General features: G+C 35.5%; 9 protein-coding genes across 9 annotated transcripts; 5 read left to right on the forward strand and 4 right to left on the reverse strand. All coding sequences in view use genetic code 12, as the record gives it.

Annotated features, from left to right (window-relative positions):
- Window positions 1-131: 131 nt before the first annotated feature.
- DPM1 (dolichyl-phosphate beta-D-mannosyltransferase) lies at window positions 132-851 on the forward strand (the record flags this gene model as incomplete). The annotated part of the gene is made up of 1 exon (XM_049404922.1): window positions 132-851. The coding sequence occupies one exon, from the start codon at window positions 132-134 to the stop codon at window positions 849-851; it is 720 nt and encodes a 239-aa protein (XP_049265461.1).
- Window positions 852-1212: 361 nt separating this feature from the next.
- Window positions 1213-1656, reverse strand: J8A68_001286 (uncharacterized protein; the record flags this gene model as incomplete). The annotated part of the gene is made up of 1 exon (XM_049404923.1): window positions 1213-1656. The coding sequence occupies one exon, from the start codon at window positions 1654-1656 to the stop codon at window positions 1213-1215; it is 444 nt and encodes a 147-aa protein (XP_049265462.1).
- A 291-nt stretch (window positions 1657-1947) lies between these two features.
- Window positions 1948-2634, reverse strand: J8A68_001287 (uncharacterized protein; the record flags this gene model as incomplete). Its single annotated transcript, XM_049404925.1, has 1 exon — window positions 1948-2634. One exon carries the CDS (start codon window positions 2632-2634, stop codon window positions 1948-1950), a length of 687 nt encoding a protein of 228 aa, XP_049265463.1.
- A 411-nt stretch (window positions 2635-3045) lies between these two features.
- Window positions 3046-3885, reverse strand: J8A68_001288 (uncharacterized protein; the record flags this gene model as incomplete). The annotated part of the gene is made up of 1 exon (XM_049404926.1): window positions 3046-3885. One exon carries the CDS (start codon window positions 3883-3885, stop codon window positions 3046-3048), a length of 840 nt encoding a protein of 279 aa, XP_049265464.1.
- A 319-nt stretch (window positions 3886-4204) lies between these two features.
- On the forward strand, window positions 4205-6010 carry UBA2 (E1 ubiquitin-activating protein; the record flags this gene model as incomplete). The annotated part of the gene is made up of 1 exon (XM_049404927.1): window positions 4205-6010. One exon carries the CDS (start codon window positions 4205-4207, stop codon window positions 6008-6010), a length of 1806 nt encoding a protein of 601 aa, XP_049265465.1.
- A 300-nt stretch (window positions 6011-6310) lies between these two features.
- Window positions 6311-6691, forward strand: PFY1 (profilin; the record flags this gene model as incomplete). Its single annotated transcript, XM_049404928.1, has 1 exon — window positions 6311-6691. One exon carries the CDS (start codon window positions 6311-6313, stop codon window positions 6689-6691), a length of 381 nt encoding a protein of 126 aa, XP_049265466.1.
- Window positions 6692-8192: 1501 nt separating this feature from the next.
- J8A68_001291 (uncharacterized protein) lies at window positions 8193-8696 on the forward strand (the record flags this gene model as incomplete). The annotated part of the gene is made up of 1 exon (XM_049404929.1): window positions 8193-8696. The coding sequence occupies one exon, from the start codon at window positions 8193-8195 to the stop codon at window positions 8694-8696; it is 504 nt and encodes a 167-aa protein (XP_049265467.1).
- An 839-nt stretch (window positions 8697-9535) lies between these two features.
- OFR1 (Ofr1p) lies at window positions 9536-9946 on the forward strand (the record flags this gene model as incomplete). The annotated part of the gene is made up of 1 exon (XM_049404930.1): window positions 9536-9946. The coding sequence occupies one exon, from the start codon at window positions 9536-9538 to the stop codon at window positions 9944-9946; it is 411 nt and encodes a 136-aa protein (XP_049265468.1).
- A 155-nt stretch (window positions 9947-10101) lies between these two features.
- Window positions 10102-12612, reverse strand: CDC48 (AAA family ATPase; the record flags this gene model as incomplete). Its single annotated transcript, XM_049404931.1, has 1 exon — window positions 10102-12612. The coding sequence occupies one exon, from the start codon at window positions 12610-12612 to the stop codon at window positions 10102-10104; it is 2511 nt and encodes an 836-aa protein (XP_049265469.1).
- Window positions 12613-13085: the final 473 nt, after the last annotated feature.

Below are 13085 nucleotides of genomic sequence, written 5' to 3' on the forward strand. Positions count from 1 at the left end.
CTGTTGGTAGCGCGAATAATTTTTCCTCAAGACACGTAATTTGAAAAATTTCAATTTCATAAACTCCTTAAAGAACCAGCTTGAGTAACTCTGTCTTGATACCTCCAAACAATTGTAACTAAATTCCAATTATGTCAGAAAACAAATATTCAGTAATTCTTCCAACATTTAACGAAAGAAGAAACTTACCAATCTTAATATATTTATTGGAGAAAACCTTCCGTGAGAATAAATTAGATTGGGAAGTTATTATCGTTGATGATAATTCCCCAGATGGAACTCAAGAAATTGCCAAAAAGTTAATTGACTTATATGGAGCAGACCATATCATATTAAGACCAAGACCAGGGAAATTAGGATTGGGTACTGCTTATGTCCATGGATTAAAATCTGTTAGTGGAAATTTTGTTCTTATTATGGATGCCGATTTCTCCCATCATCCAGAAGCAATTCCTGAATTTATAGCAAAGCAAAAATCCCAAGATTTCGATATTGTTACAGGAACAAGATATGCCGGCAATGGTGGGGTTTATGGTTGGGATTTTAAGAGAAAATTGATTTCAAGGGGGGCTAATTTCTTAGCTACTATTGTTTTAAGACCGCATGTATCTGATTTAACTGGGTCCTTTAGACTTTATAAGACTGATGTTTTGAAGAAGATTATCGAGGTAACTCAATCTAAAGGGTATGTCTTCCAGATGGAAATGATGGTTAGAGCAAGAGCTTTGGGATTCACTGTTGGCGAAGTGCCAATTAGTTTTGTTGATAGATTGTATGGGGAATCTAAATTAGGTGGGGATGAAATTGTTCAATATGCTAAAGGTGTATGGAGTTTATTTACCAGTGTTTAATATAACTTACTTTTCTTAATAAATATACGAACTATATTAGTAAAGCCACTGTTAATTACTTCGAGTCAATCGGTGAGGCTTTAAAATATCAAGGGATTAACACAAATTCATTCATAAAAACTATACAATAGGCTACAAATACAATCTCTAACGACATATTCATTCACCAAGTCAAACACATCTATTTAACTTTTCAACCTCCCTGATTTCTTCGAATAAGCTGGACATACACATTTTATCGATTTCTTCTAATGACCCGCCCCCACAAAGAAGACGCTCACTTGGATCTAGTGTGATCTCTCTCTAATATTCTTCATCAATATCACTGTCGCTCTCGTTGTAGCCGAGATGATATGCAGCTTCAATTATTCCCATCTGTGCTGTCAACCAGGCAATTTGTTTTTTTCAACTCCAGTACCACCCACCCTGCTGTCTCGGGACTTATTCCAGGCTTTATGATCTCACAAAACTTCTCCATCTTTAATAGATCAGTAGGTGTTGGAACGAGCTCAGTATAAAAATCTTTAGGTGGTGGAACATCCAGAAGACAATCCCAAGTTTCAACATACCTGTCCCAGAACTTCTGATACCATCCTTTAGAAAACTTTGGCAGATCTTTAAGATGAATATCTGGTCGACCTGACCTATAGATATAGCTGGCAATATCTCTTATTTGGACGTCAGTTAGTTTTTCATGGTCCCCGACATAAATTCCAAGAGACCATTCTTGGACAGGATTGAGGAGTCTTTTACTACTATAACTGCGTTTTGCAACATTGTTTCTTGGTTTTGTACCCGTTGTCATTATTTGTTTTCGTAGGCTTGACAAACTAGAATAAACAATCGAACCATTTCTGGAGTCTTCTTTAGGTAAATAAATACATCCCAAAGAGCTCCTCGTTGATATGAAGAGATCAATAAATATGTAGGGTGCATTAAAACGTAACACAGCTTAGAGTCGTGTCGGGTGCAAAGCGACCTATGTTGAGAAATCATTTGAAATTGGTCACATTGAAATTTTACTTGCAAATTCTACACATATACTATAAACACTCTTACTTCCTATTCATTCGTTGAATAACCCAAGATTGGTCACTTAAAATTCAGGTACCTTAAACCTCATTTTGCAATCTTCAGGAAGAGGTGGAAGTCCCTTAGCCTTACGTTCCTCTTTGATTGCTTTAAGCTGTGCATGGATCTCAGCTCCTGACATACAAATTGAGCCAGGCTCTGGAATGAGCTCAATAACCTCTTCGTCACTGTCGTCAGAGTCTAACGCATCAAGGAGTCGAGATCGCTTTGCTTCCATTATCCCCCTTTCCACCGTAAACATAGTGATTTGCTTTTTTAATTCCAGTACTAGCTTCTCTGCCATCTCTGGACTCATGTTTGGTTGGATTGACTCACAAAGCGTGTTCATTTTTGGCAAATCTGTAGGTGTTTCAACATGATCGAGGTCAGCATTCTGGGAGGCGGTTTCTGAGCCTGGTTCGGAGTCCATCTTTGCATACCTGCTCTTGAACCCATTGTACCATTGATCAGTAAATGTTGGAATATCGCTAATAGGCTCACTTTGATTTCCAGCCCTATATGCCCTTGCAATAACCTTTAAGCGCTGCTTTTGGGATAAAGTTTTTCCCTCGGGATCGTTTTCAAGATATTCACCAATATACCATTCTTGTAAAGGTGCGAGAGGCTTTCTCCTGTCGGGGTTGGGTTTCGCAGCTTTTGCTGTAGGTTTTTTAGCAACTCTGGTCGCGGTATGACGTCTTAAGGTGGCCATTGTGCTGGTTGTTGGGAATAAATAAGAATAAATTTTCAAAATGTAAACATTCGAAACGCGTCTCGTTTTATCCCCAACTATTTTTTGGTTGAATAGGCTCACTGTAGGGCGTAAGTTTTTTTGATCAAACTTTTTTATTGTAATTTTCTTTACAATAACGGAACTAATCTTAATCTTCAAACGTGGGGCTGTGAGTATTCGGGCGCTTGTTCACCTAATCGGCAAACAAGTATGTTCTTTATTGAATACATTGGCTTTCCCTTAGATGTTCGCCACCAATTGTTGGACTTACACTTCCGAAAGAATATCTACGTTAGAGCCATAAATAACAAATAATAAGTCATATTTCCTATATACTATTTAACAATCTAGCTTCGTACTCCCTCACTGTGATGGATTAGAGCTGGCCAGCTACTTTTTTTTGTTTTCGGCAGCTTTGGCAGCGATACGTGCATAATTCATTTCCAGTATCTTTTGCCAAATTTCCGCACCTGTCCTAAAGGCTTTGCCAGGCTCCGCAGGAATGGGTATATCCTCTTCATTATTGCTCTCTTGGGATGACCAATCATCTTCTTCTTCTTCACTAGCACCGTCGCTCATGTATTTCTCCCAAGCTTGTCTCTCAAGTTCTAAGCGCATCGACCTATCCTCGTCATCGTCATCTTCACCCAGATATGGCTCGGTTTCCAGTTCGTGCTCAGTGGGGACTCGACCTGAAGAAAGCTCTTTGATATACTGGGCTCGCTCCTCTCTCCGTTTTTGGTCTTCGAGGAGTCGATCAATATCTGCTTGTAAAATCCCCTTTTCAACAGTCAACTGAGTAATTTGTTCTTTTAATTCCAGAACTACTTTTACTACGGTTTCTGGACTCATACCTGGTTTGATATGTTTGCAAAACTTGTCCATTTTGACTAAATCAGTAGGTGTTCTAATAGCATCCGGGCTAAAATCCATAGTGAGCTGGGGACAGGCTACATAACGATCTTCTTCCATTTTGTAAAACCTTTTCTTGAATCCACTATACCATCCATCTGAGAATTTTGGAATCTCATCAGGAGACGCATCTGGATAGGCTGCCTTATATGCGTTTCTAATTACTTGGAGACGTTCCTGTTTGTCGAGACTTTCGCCTTCAGGATTATTTGTTAAGTAATCACCAATATACCATTCTTGTAAAGGAGTGAAGACCTTTGTTCTTTTGTGGTCGCGTTTCACAACTTTGGTAGCTGCTTCCTTAGGAGCCCTTGCCATGGTAGTACTCCTTGTATAATGACTTTGAAGTTGGTTGTACAAAAAAGTTATCAAAACAAAATTTTTATATAAATTACCTCACCGACCCCCTTATCATGTAAACAATCCAAACGCGTCGTTTGTCCGAGCACGTGACTATTTGAAAAAAATGGAAATCTTGAATAAATTTTACGCTTCAATTTTTTTTGCTGGTTCTACACTTCTATAATTCATCATCATCATCAATATAAGTAAGCCAGAGAGTATGGGGAAAGATACATATTTAAAGAAAGTTCTAGGTGAAAAATGTTTCACTAGGCTCCAATCATCCAAAGTATTAATGGTCGGAGCAGGAGGTATTGGCTGTGAATTATTAAAAAACCTAATCTTAACCGGATATCATGAAATTCATATTGTTGATTTAGATACCATTACATTATCAAACTTAAATAGACAATTCTTATTTCGTAAAGAAGACATCGACAAATCCAAAGCATTAACCGTGTGTAAAGCTGTCCAATCATTCAATTACTTAGGTGCGAAACTCATACCTCATCATGGTAATATCATGGACACGACTCAATTCCCGATTGATTGGTGGAATCAATTTAGTTATATCTATAATGCATTAGATAATATAGAAGCAAGGAGATATGTAAACAAAATGGCGTTATTCTTGAAGAAACCATTAATGGAAAGTGGGACTACTGGATATGAGGGCCAAATCCAACCAATTTATCCATATTATAGTGAATGCTTCGATTGTCAAACGAAAGTAACCCCAAAGACATTCCCAGTGTGTACTATTAGATCAACCCCTTCACAACCGGTACATTGTATTACGTGGGCTAAGGAATTTTTATTCCATCAATTGTTTGATGAAGCTGAACATGATTCGAATTTGAATAATAGTGAACAAATCAAACAAGAGGCTGAAGATGAAGCTGAGATTGAAAATTTGGCAAAGGAGGCGAATGAATTGATTGAATTGAGAAAATTGATTCGTAGTGCTGATTCAGCGACTTTCATTAATGAAGTTCTTGTGAAGATATTTAAGGTTGATATTGAAAGATTATTATTAATTGAAACATTATGGAAGACGAGAAAGAGACCAATTCCACTTGATATTGGTGCATATAACAACGATTTGAACACTATGTTGGCAGATGACCTGAATGAGAGTGTTTTGAATGCAGATACCAAAGTGTGGACCATTTTGGAAAACATTTACGCATTATACAAATCCGGAGAACTGTTACAAAATAGGATCAAGTCAGGTAAAGAAGCATTTGTGGCATTTGATAAAGATGATGAAGATACTATGATCTTTGTAGCTTCTGCGTCTAATTTAAGATCTTCGATATTTGGAATTGAAGAAAAACCAAAATTCGATATTAAAGAAATTGCCGGAAATATTATTCCAGCAATTGCAACAACCAATGCAATCATTTCGGGATTTTCTTGTTTGGCAGGTACGAAATATTATCAAAATGAACAACATGATCCTCAGAGTCATGATTTTGGAGATATAATGAAGAAATCATCCACCATTTTCGTCAGTATAAAGCCAAATAGATATACTATATCTGCCTCATTAGTACCTCCAAATGAAAAATGTGCCAGTGATTCATTAGTTTCCAGAGGTGTATTTGAAGTTTCAACCGAACATTTTAATCATTGCACATTAGATTGTTTTCTTGATCATTTAGTTGAGAAATTTGGATATTCAAAAGATGATATTTCTATTCAAGTTGGGAAATCTAAATTAGTTTATGATATTGATTTTGATGATTATTTAAATGCCAAGCTTTCGGAAGTACCTGGATTTAAGAATGGAGAAATTATTTTGATTCAAGATGATGGTGGCGAATTAGAAAATTTAGAATTGTATTTGAATGTAAAGGATAATATTGAAACTAAATTTCCTGAATTGGTATTGAGACCAAAGAAACATATTCATGAAGAGGAGGAGGACGAAGCTGAGCCAGAAATGCTGGAAAAGGAGCCAGCCTCAGATGTAAATGGGACCGAGGATGGGTCAATGGTTGTCGTTATCGATGATGACGAAGAAATTGAAGTAGTAGAAGAGAATGGGGACATTATTGAAATTGAAGAGCCCATGTTAAAGAAACGAAGGATTGAGTAGGATATGGAGTTGTAAACTGTGATGTTAGCTAGGTGTAGAAGATTGCTTTAGCGATTGCAAAAATTTTGTATTTATAGTGTTCGATTACGTAATCGAGAAAATTGTGACACAAAAAATTTCTATTTTTTTCCTTGCCTTTCGGTCGTTTGCCTCATGAAACGACTTCACACATTCACACTTTGCTTTACACACGAACACACAAAGTTTCATTTAGGGTTTTCTTCTTTTTGGAGTTTAATCTCAATTGAATTTGTTTCAAGGAATTATAAATTACAAATAAGAACAATTAAATAAAGGAAAATGTCTTGGAATGCTTATACTGATAACTTAGTTGCTACTGGAAAGATTGACAAGGCTTCATTATATTCAAGAGCTGGTGATGCATTATGGGCAGAATCAGGTGCATTTGGATTACAACAAAATGAAATCACCGAAATTGCCAAAGGATTCGATGAAGCTTCCGGTTTACAAGAACATGGATTACATGCTGCTGGACAAAAGTATTTCTTATTAAGAGCTGATGAAAGATCTATCTATGGGAAACATGAAGCTGAAGGGCTTGTTGCTGTTAGAACAAAGCAAGCAATTTTAGTTGCACATTATCCATCTGGTGTTCAAGCTGGAGAAGCTACTACTGTTGTTGAAAAATTGGCGGATTATTTAATTAGTGTTGGTTACTAGATATCAAATTTTAATATATACACAAGGCCATATACATTCATCTAGGTGTGTATTTGCCAGATACCGGGAATTCTAATAAATATAAAATTTTTACTTTATTTTTGAAGTCAATTGTAGAGATTACAGAAGTGATATGACATTATAATGTCATTTTTTGAACTCAATTGCATATCAAGTTCAAATTTAATTGTTATTTATCTCTTTGACCATTGATAATCAGCCTTTTCAATATTCTTCGTCTATTCTCTTGGTAGTGTCTTAAAATTTTCAATGGGGCTCTATACAGGAACAACGGATATTACCCTAAAAAAATTTTATTAGTTAATAAATTATTTTTTTTATCTTTATACCGAAATGATGGATGGGGAGAAGATTCTTTAAAATAAATTAAAGATCACTCCACTAAATCAGAGCTGTAAACCTCCTTTTGAATTTATAAGAGGCATTTCCTCATTTTTGGTTAAACTAGTCTTTACATCCTAACTCAAGTGTTTTATAGACCTACATTACAGATTGCTGTTTTTTATTTGAGTAAGAATTTTTCAAAATAGGCCGATACCGGAAATCCCTAGAAGTTAGAAGTAGTCATTACAAGTAATCACCCCCTGATACCCAACTAATATTTCTATCAAAGTCATAAATATCACAAACCAAGTTATATATCCAACATGAAACAATTTCCAGCTAGTGGGCTATTTGTTATAGCTCCTATTTTATACATAGCCAGTGAATTAGTAGTCACCCGATTTTCCAAAACAACTACGAAAACGATTACAAATGGAAGTGGTAGTACTTCTTCCTTCTTTAGTGCTTCATATAATCATAATGCATATAGATCAAGTTGGATACAAAGTCATTATTTTGAAAACTCATCAACGAAATAGAGATTAGGAGAATCTATCTATACCTTGAAAGTTAAGAATCGTTGATATTTACTATTAATATATTTTTACGTCTGGCTGGTTTCCGATTTAGAATTATAATTATATAGATCAACATGGGCCAGTAAGGAAACACCACGCATTTACATACATTCCCAGTAACATAATCATTAAATACCCAAGGATATGATAGGATAGCCTTGGGAATATACGACACTCGTTTTAGTTTGAACATTTAATATGTTCTATACTGCTTATTTATTATATTTGAAAACTGGTGAGGTTATTGTCACCCAGTTTATCATCACGTACCATCGATATGGTCAAATATCCATGCTTTAATGTTTTGCATTCTATAGATACTACTATAGTTTAATTATTTATAAATGAAATCAAATTCTGCATATAATCTCAATCACGTGATTTTCAATTGTAGTGTAAAAATTTTCATTCTAAAAAGTTTTATTGGCTGAAATAATTCTCAAACATTTTTTCTTTAACTTTCCTTTAAAATTTCAATCTCTACAAAACATCACACTCTCACATATTAATATCCAACCCTTTTTCCTTTTTGAAGTAACAACATCCATTGACATAATTACATACACAAACAAATAGATATGTTCACCAGAGTAAGACCAACCACCACTGCTCGTTCAATAACACAAACTTTTAGAAGATTCAATTCTTCTCATTCTAATCATACACCAGAACCAGAAACCACATTTGAAATTACAATCACCAAAATCTTTGGTGTAGCAGCAGTATTAGGTGGATATTTCTACTATAACAGCAATAATAAATCTGATAAACCATTCTTAAACCTCAAATTATTCGAACAAGAAGCATCGGGAGAACGTAATCATTTAAGAAATGAACATATGGCAAAAAGAAGAAAAATGGGATTCATTAAAGAATTCGCTAAAGATAAAGGTGGTATAGGTCAAAAACAATATGCAAGAATGGCTCGTGAACGTCAACCATTCCCAACTGTTTTGATTCCTGCAGCTAGTCCATATGGAAAATATGGTGAACAATTTGGTGCAGGTATTCATCTTGATAAATTGGGTCCAAGAAAAGCTAGACCTAGATTATATGCCCCAATTGATCCATATGCTCAATAGAGTTATTATTAGTATAGGGGGTTTGAACTATGTATAGTAAAAAGAAAGAAAGGATATAAATTAGTTTGCTTTGTTGTATTTTTGTTTTGTTGATGATCCATAAGGATCAGATTGTTGTTGTTGTGGACGTTTTGGTCTTTTAGTTTTGCATTGTTTTCCTTGGAGTTTTGAATATATATGATTGTTTATATTTCTAAGAACAAGAGAAAACACATAGGAGCAGTAAGATGTTTTGGGGGAAGGTTTTATCTGAATTGGTTATTTGGTTCAATATACAAAGGATTGCCCACCCCATTTATATCATTTGCTTTATTCAATTTTTTATTATTGTATTCTTTTCTATTTATTAACAATTAATTAACGAAAACTATTTTTTTGGAACAACTGACTGTAATTATATATGAAGCGAAATCGGTAGTTGTTCGTATATGAAGCTATACTATTGTTTATGCATGTAGAAACCGGGTCCAGATTGATATCTGACTTCTTTGATCACGTGCTGAAATTTCCTATTTTGGATGCGCTTGTCGGGAACGAATCTACCTATTCCATAAACCTATTCCATAAACCTCCCCACACCACACAATGGACAACTAAAAACGCCGACAAGTTTAGCGGAGCCATATGTAACCCCTTCTGGTAATAATTACCTCTAGCTATCCCCCCGACCACTCAATAAGAAAGCCGTCCTAATTTCGTTTATCCAGACTTTTTATTCAAATATTTCAAGTTTATATAAACCACAGTAATTCCCGGACCCATTTCCCGTCCCAAGTATAAAATCTCCCCCATAATCCCCTCGACCTCCAAATTTTTTTTCTTTCCCACTTTTGATTCCCATGATTTTCAAATCACCAATCTTTAAACAATCCCTTACTCAATTCAGATCAATTTCGTCCAGTTCCATTAGAAGAATGTCTACCGAATACAACGTCATCGTCTACGACAAGCCAAACACCGACAGATCAAAAGTCAGACCTCAACACGTCGCAGACATCCCCGCCAATGTCCCAAACCCAATCAGATCTGCGGGAGCTATTTATAAAGATGAAGCAAAGACACAATTTGCCGGTAGTGCTTTTCATTTAGTCGCTAATTCAAGAGAAGAGATTATTGAATTTTTGAAGAAGGATGTTTATTATCGTGAAGGGATTTGGGATATTGATAATGTGGTTATTAATCCAATTGGTGTGGCTGTTAGATTGCCAAAGAAAATGGATGGTGTTGACGCTGTTCATTATAAAATTTAGATAAACTAGTTGTTAGAGCTTAATTTATAGTTTAAAATCTACAAGTATGAATATAAAATATAAAACTTCGTATAATAACTAATAAAACTAGAGAGAATAAAAAAGAGCTGTAAATTTAACTAAACAAAAAATTTTTCGAGAGAGGACCACCCCTTCTAACTGTATAAGTCATCATCTTCTTCCACATTACCAAAAGCAGCACCTCCAGTAGATCCATCAGCTGCACCTCCAGCAGCACCATCAGCAGCAGCACCATCTTCTGCGAATCTAAAGTTGGCAAATTGTCCTCTAGATGCTTGTAATTGTTGAGCATATGCATCATAACGACGTAAATCAGCATCTGAAACCGATCTCTTTGCAGTCTTCATAGCTTCTTCGAAATGAGCTCTGGTGATAAATGGAACTGGATCCTCTTCTTCTTCTTCCTCACCTTCAGTCTTCATATCAACATCTTCATTCTTAACTGCACCTGCAGTAGCACCTTCTTTTTCTTCCTTGGCTTTACTTATTCTTAATTGAGCTTCAATAGAATCCTTAATGGCAAACTTAGCCGATCTTTGTACGATATAAGATAAATCAGCCCCTGAGAATCCATGAGTAATCTTAGCAATCTCACCTAAATCTAATCCAGGTTCCAAAGGAGTATTTCTCAATTGTGCCTTCAAAATCGATAATCTGGCCGGTTCATCAGGTAATGGGACATAAATCAATTGATCCAATCTACCCGGTCTCAACAATGCTGGATCGATTTGATCTGGTCTATTGGTGGCACCAATCACAAACACATTCTTTTTGGCATTCATACCGTCCATTTCGGTTAATAATTGATTCACAACACGATCAGAAGCTCCACCGGCATCACCATGAGATCCACCTCTTGCCTTGGCAATAGAATCTAATTCATCTAAAAAGATCACGGTAGGTGCCGCAGCACGGGCTTTATCGAAAATATCTCTAATATTAGATTCAGATTCTCCATACCACATACTTAATAATTCTGGACCCTTGACGGAAATGAAATTAGCAGAGACTTCAGTGGCAACAGCTTTTGCTAAAAGAGTTTTACCAGTACCTGGAGGTCCAAAGAATAAAACCCCTTTGGTTGGAGCCAATCCGAATTTTTGATATTGATCTGGATGTAAGACTGGATATTCGACAGTTTCTTTTAATTCATTCTTAATATTATCTAAACCACCAATATCATCCCAAGTGACATTAACATTTTCAACCACGGTTTCACGTAATGCAGAAGGATTAGAATTACCTAATGCGAATCTAAAATTATCCATTGTAACTCCAAGAGAATTCAAAACTTCGGCATCGATAGTTTCTTCTTCTAAATCAATAAGATCCATCTTTTCTCTAATTTGTTGCATGGCAGCTTCTGAACATAATGAAGCAACATCAGCTCCCACGAACCCATGAGATTCGGCAGCAATGGCTTCTAAATCTACATCATCGGCTAATTTCATATTTTTGGTATGAATTCTTAAGATTTCTAATCTACCTTCAGCATCAGGTACACCAATATCGATTTCTCGATCAAATCTACCAAATCTTCTTAAAGCAGTATCAATAGAATTTGGTCTATTAGTGGCGGCAATGACAACAACGTTAGATCTGGCCTTCATACCATCCATAAGGGTTAATAATTGAGAAACGACTCTTCTTTCAACTTCACCATTGGTTTTATCTCTCTTTGGAGCAATTGAATCAATTTCATCAATGAAAATAATTGCAGGAGAATTCTTTTCTGCTTCTTCAAATGCTTTTCTTAAGTTAGATTCAGATTCACCCGCCATTTTCGACATAATTTCAGGACCATTGATTAAAAAGAAAAATGCCCCAGTTTCATTAGCGACAGCTCTTGCCATTACGGTTTTACCAGTCCCTGGTGGACCATACATCAAAATCCCTCTTGGAGGTTTAATACCAATTGATTTAAATAATTGAGGATGTCTTAATGGTAATTCAACTAATTCTCTAATTTGAGCCAATTGTTTTTTACAACCACCAATATCATCATAACCGACATCATTAAGATTATTTTCTTCATCTTCACGATTAATTGGTTCACCTTCACAATGAATAATAGTATCTTGAGCAACAATGGCAATTTCTTCAGGATCGACTTCAACAACTTTGAATTCAACTTGTCTCATCCCACCTCTAACTGTAAATAAATCACCCTTTCTAACTGGTCTGTAAGCTTCTACAAAATATGGTTTTAAATAAACATCAAATAATGATCCACTAACACCTTCAATTGTATCAGCAATAGGCAAGACTGAGATTCTATTAGCATATTTAATATCAGGACATGGATGGACGGTAATAATATCACCTAATCTAACTCTTAAATTATTACGAACACATCTATTAACTCTAGCAACACCATTTTCCATATCATCATCAGCTAAAACAATCAAAACGGTATCTTTTCTTTTTTTACCTTTGACTAAAACAGTATCACCTCTAAATAATTGTAATAATTCCATGGTGGCTGAAGACATGGTGATAACTGAATTATCATCATTGGTGGCGTCGTCGACAATAAGGGCGTTGTCCTTTTTCTTTCTTCTTAAGATTGCGGTTGCGGTTGCGTCATCGGTTTGATGGGCACCGGAGGCATCGAAATGTGGTTTATGATCTTCTTCACCAGTCATATTTGAGTGTGTTTAATACTTTCTGGTTTTATATAGGTGGAAGAAGGAGAAAGAGAAAGAAAGAAATAATTGTTGGAAAAATCGAAATTTCAACAAACAAAAAAACAGGGTGGAAACAATTGAATGGTAAAAATAATAAATAATCATGTGGAAGAACAAAAGAACATTCTAGAAATAAATTTATACAAACATCTACTAACTTACTAGAAGATAAGTTGATAGAATATAGATAAATAGACATATGTTTAGTAAGAGATTGGGCTTAATAATCACATCAGCAGCTTCAAAGGGAGACAACCACTTATTCTTTGAAGGTGGCAACATTTTTGGATCTCAAAGTTTTATATACAGGATATTTTTTTGCCACCGTCGTTCCCTACTATTGATTTTGATCTATAGTTGGTACCTATGGGAAGATCCAATTTTTCAAGATATCCGTTTCTACGAAAGTATACCTCTTGTAATAAGCTACA

This window comes from Hemisphaericaspora subhashii (genome assembly GCF_019202705.1).
Source record: "Hemisphaericaspora subhashii strain CBS 10753 chromosome Unknown scaffold1, whole genome shotgun sequence".
NCBI lineage: Eukaryota > Fungi > Ascomycota > Pichiomycetes > Serinales > Debaryomycetaceae > Hemisphaericaspora > Hemisphaericaspora subhashii.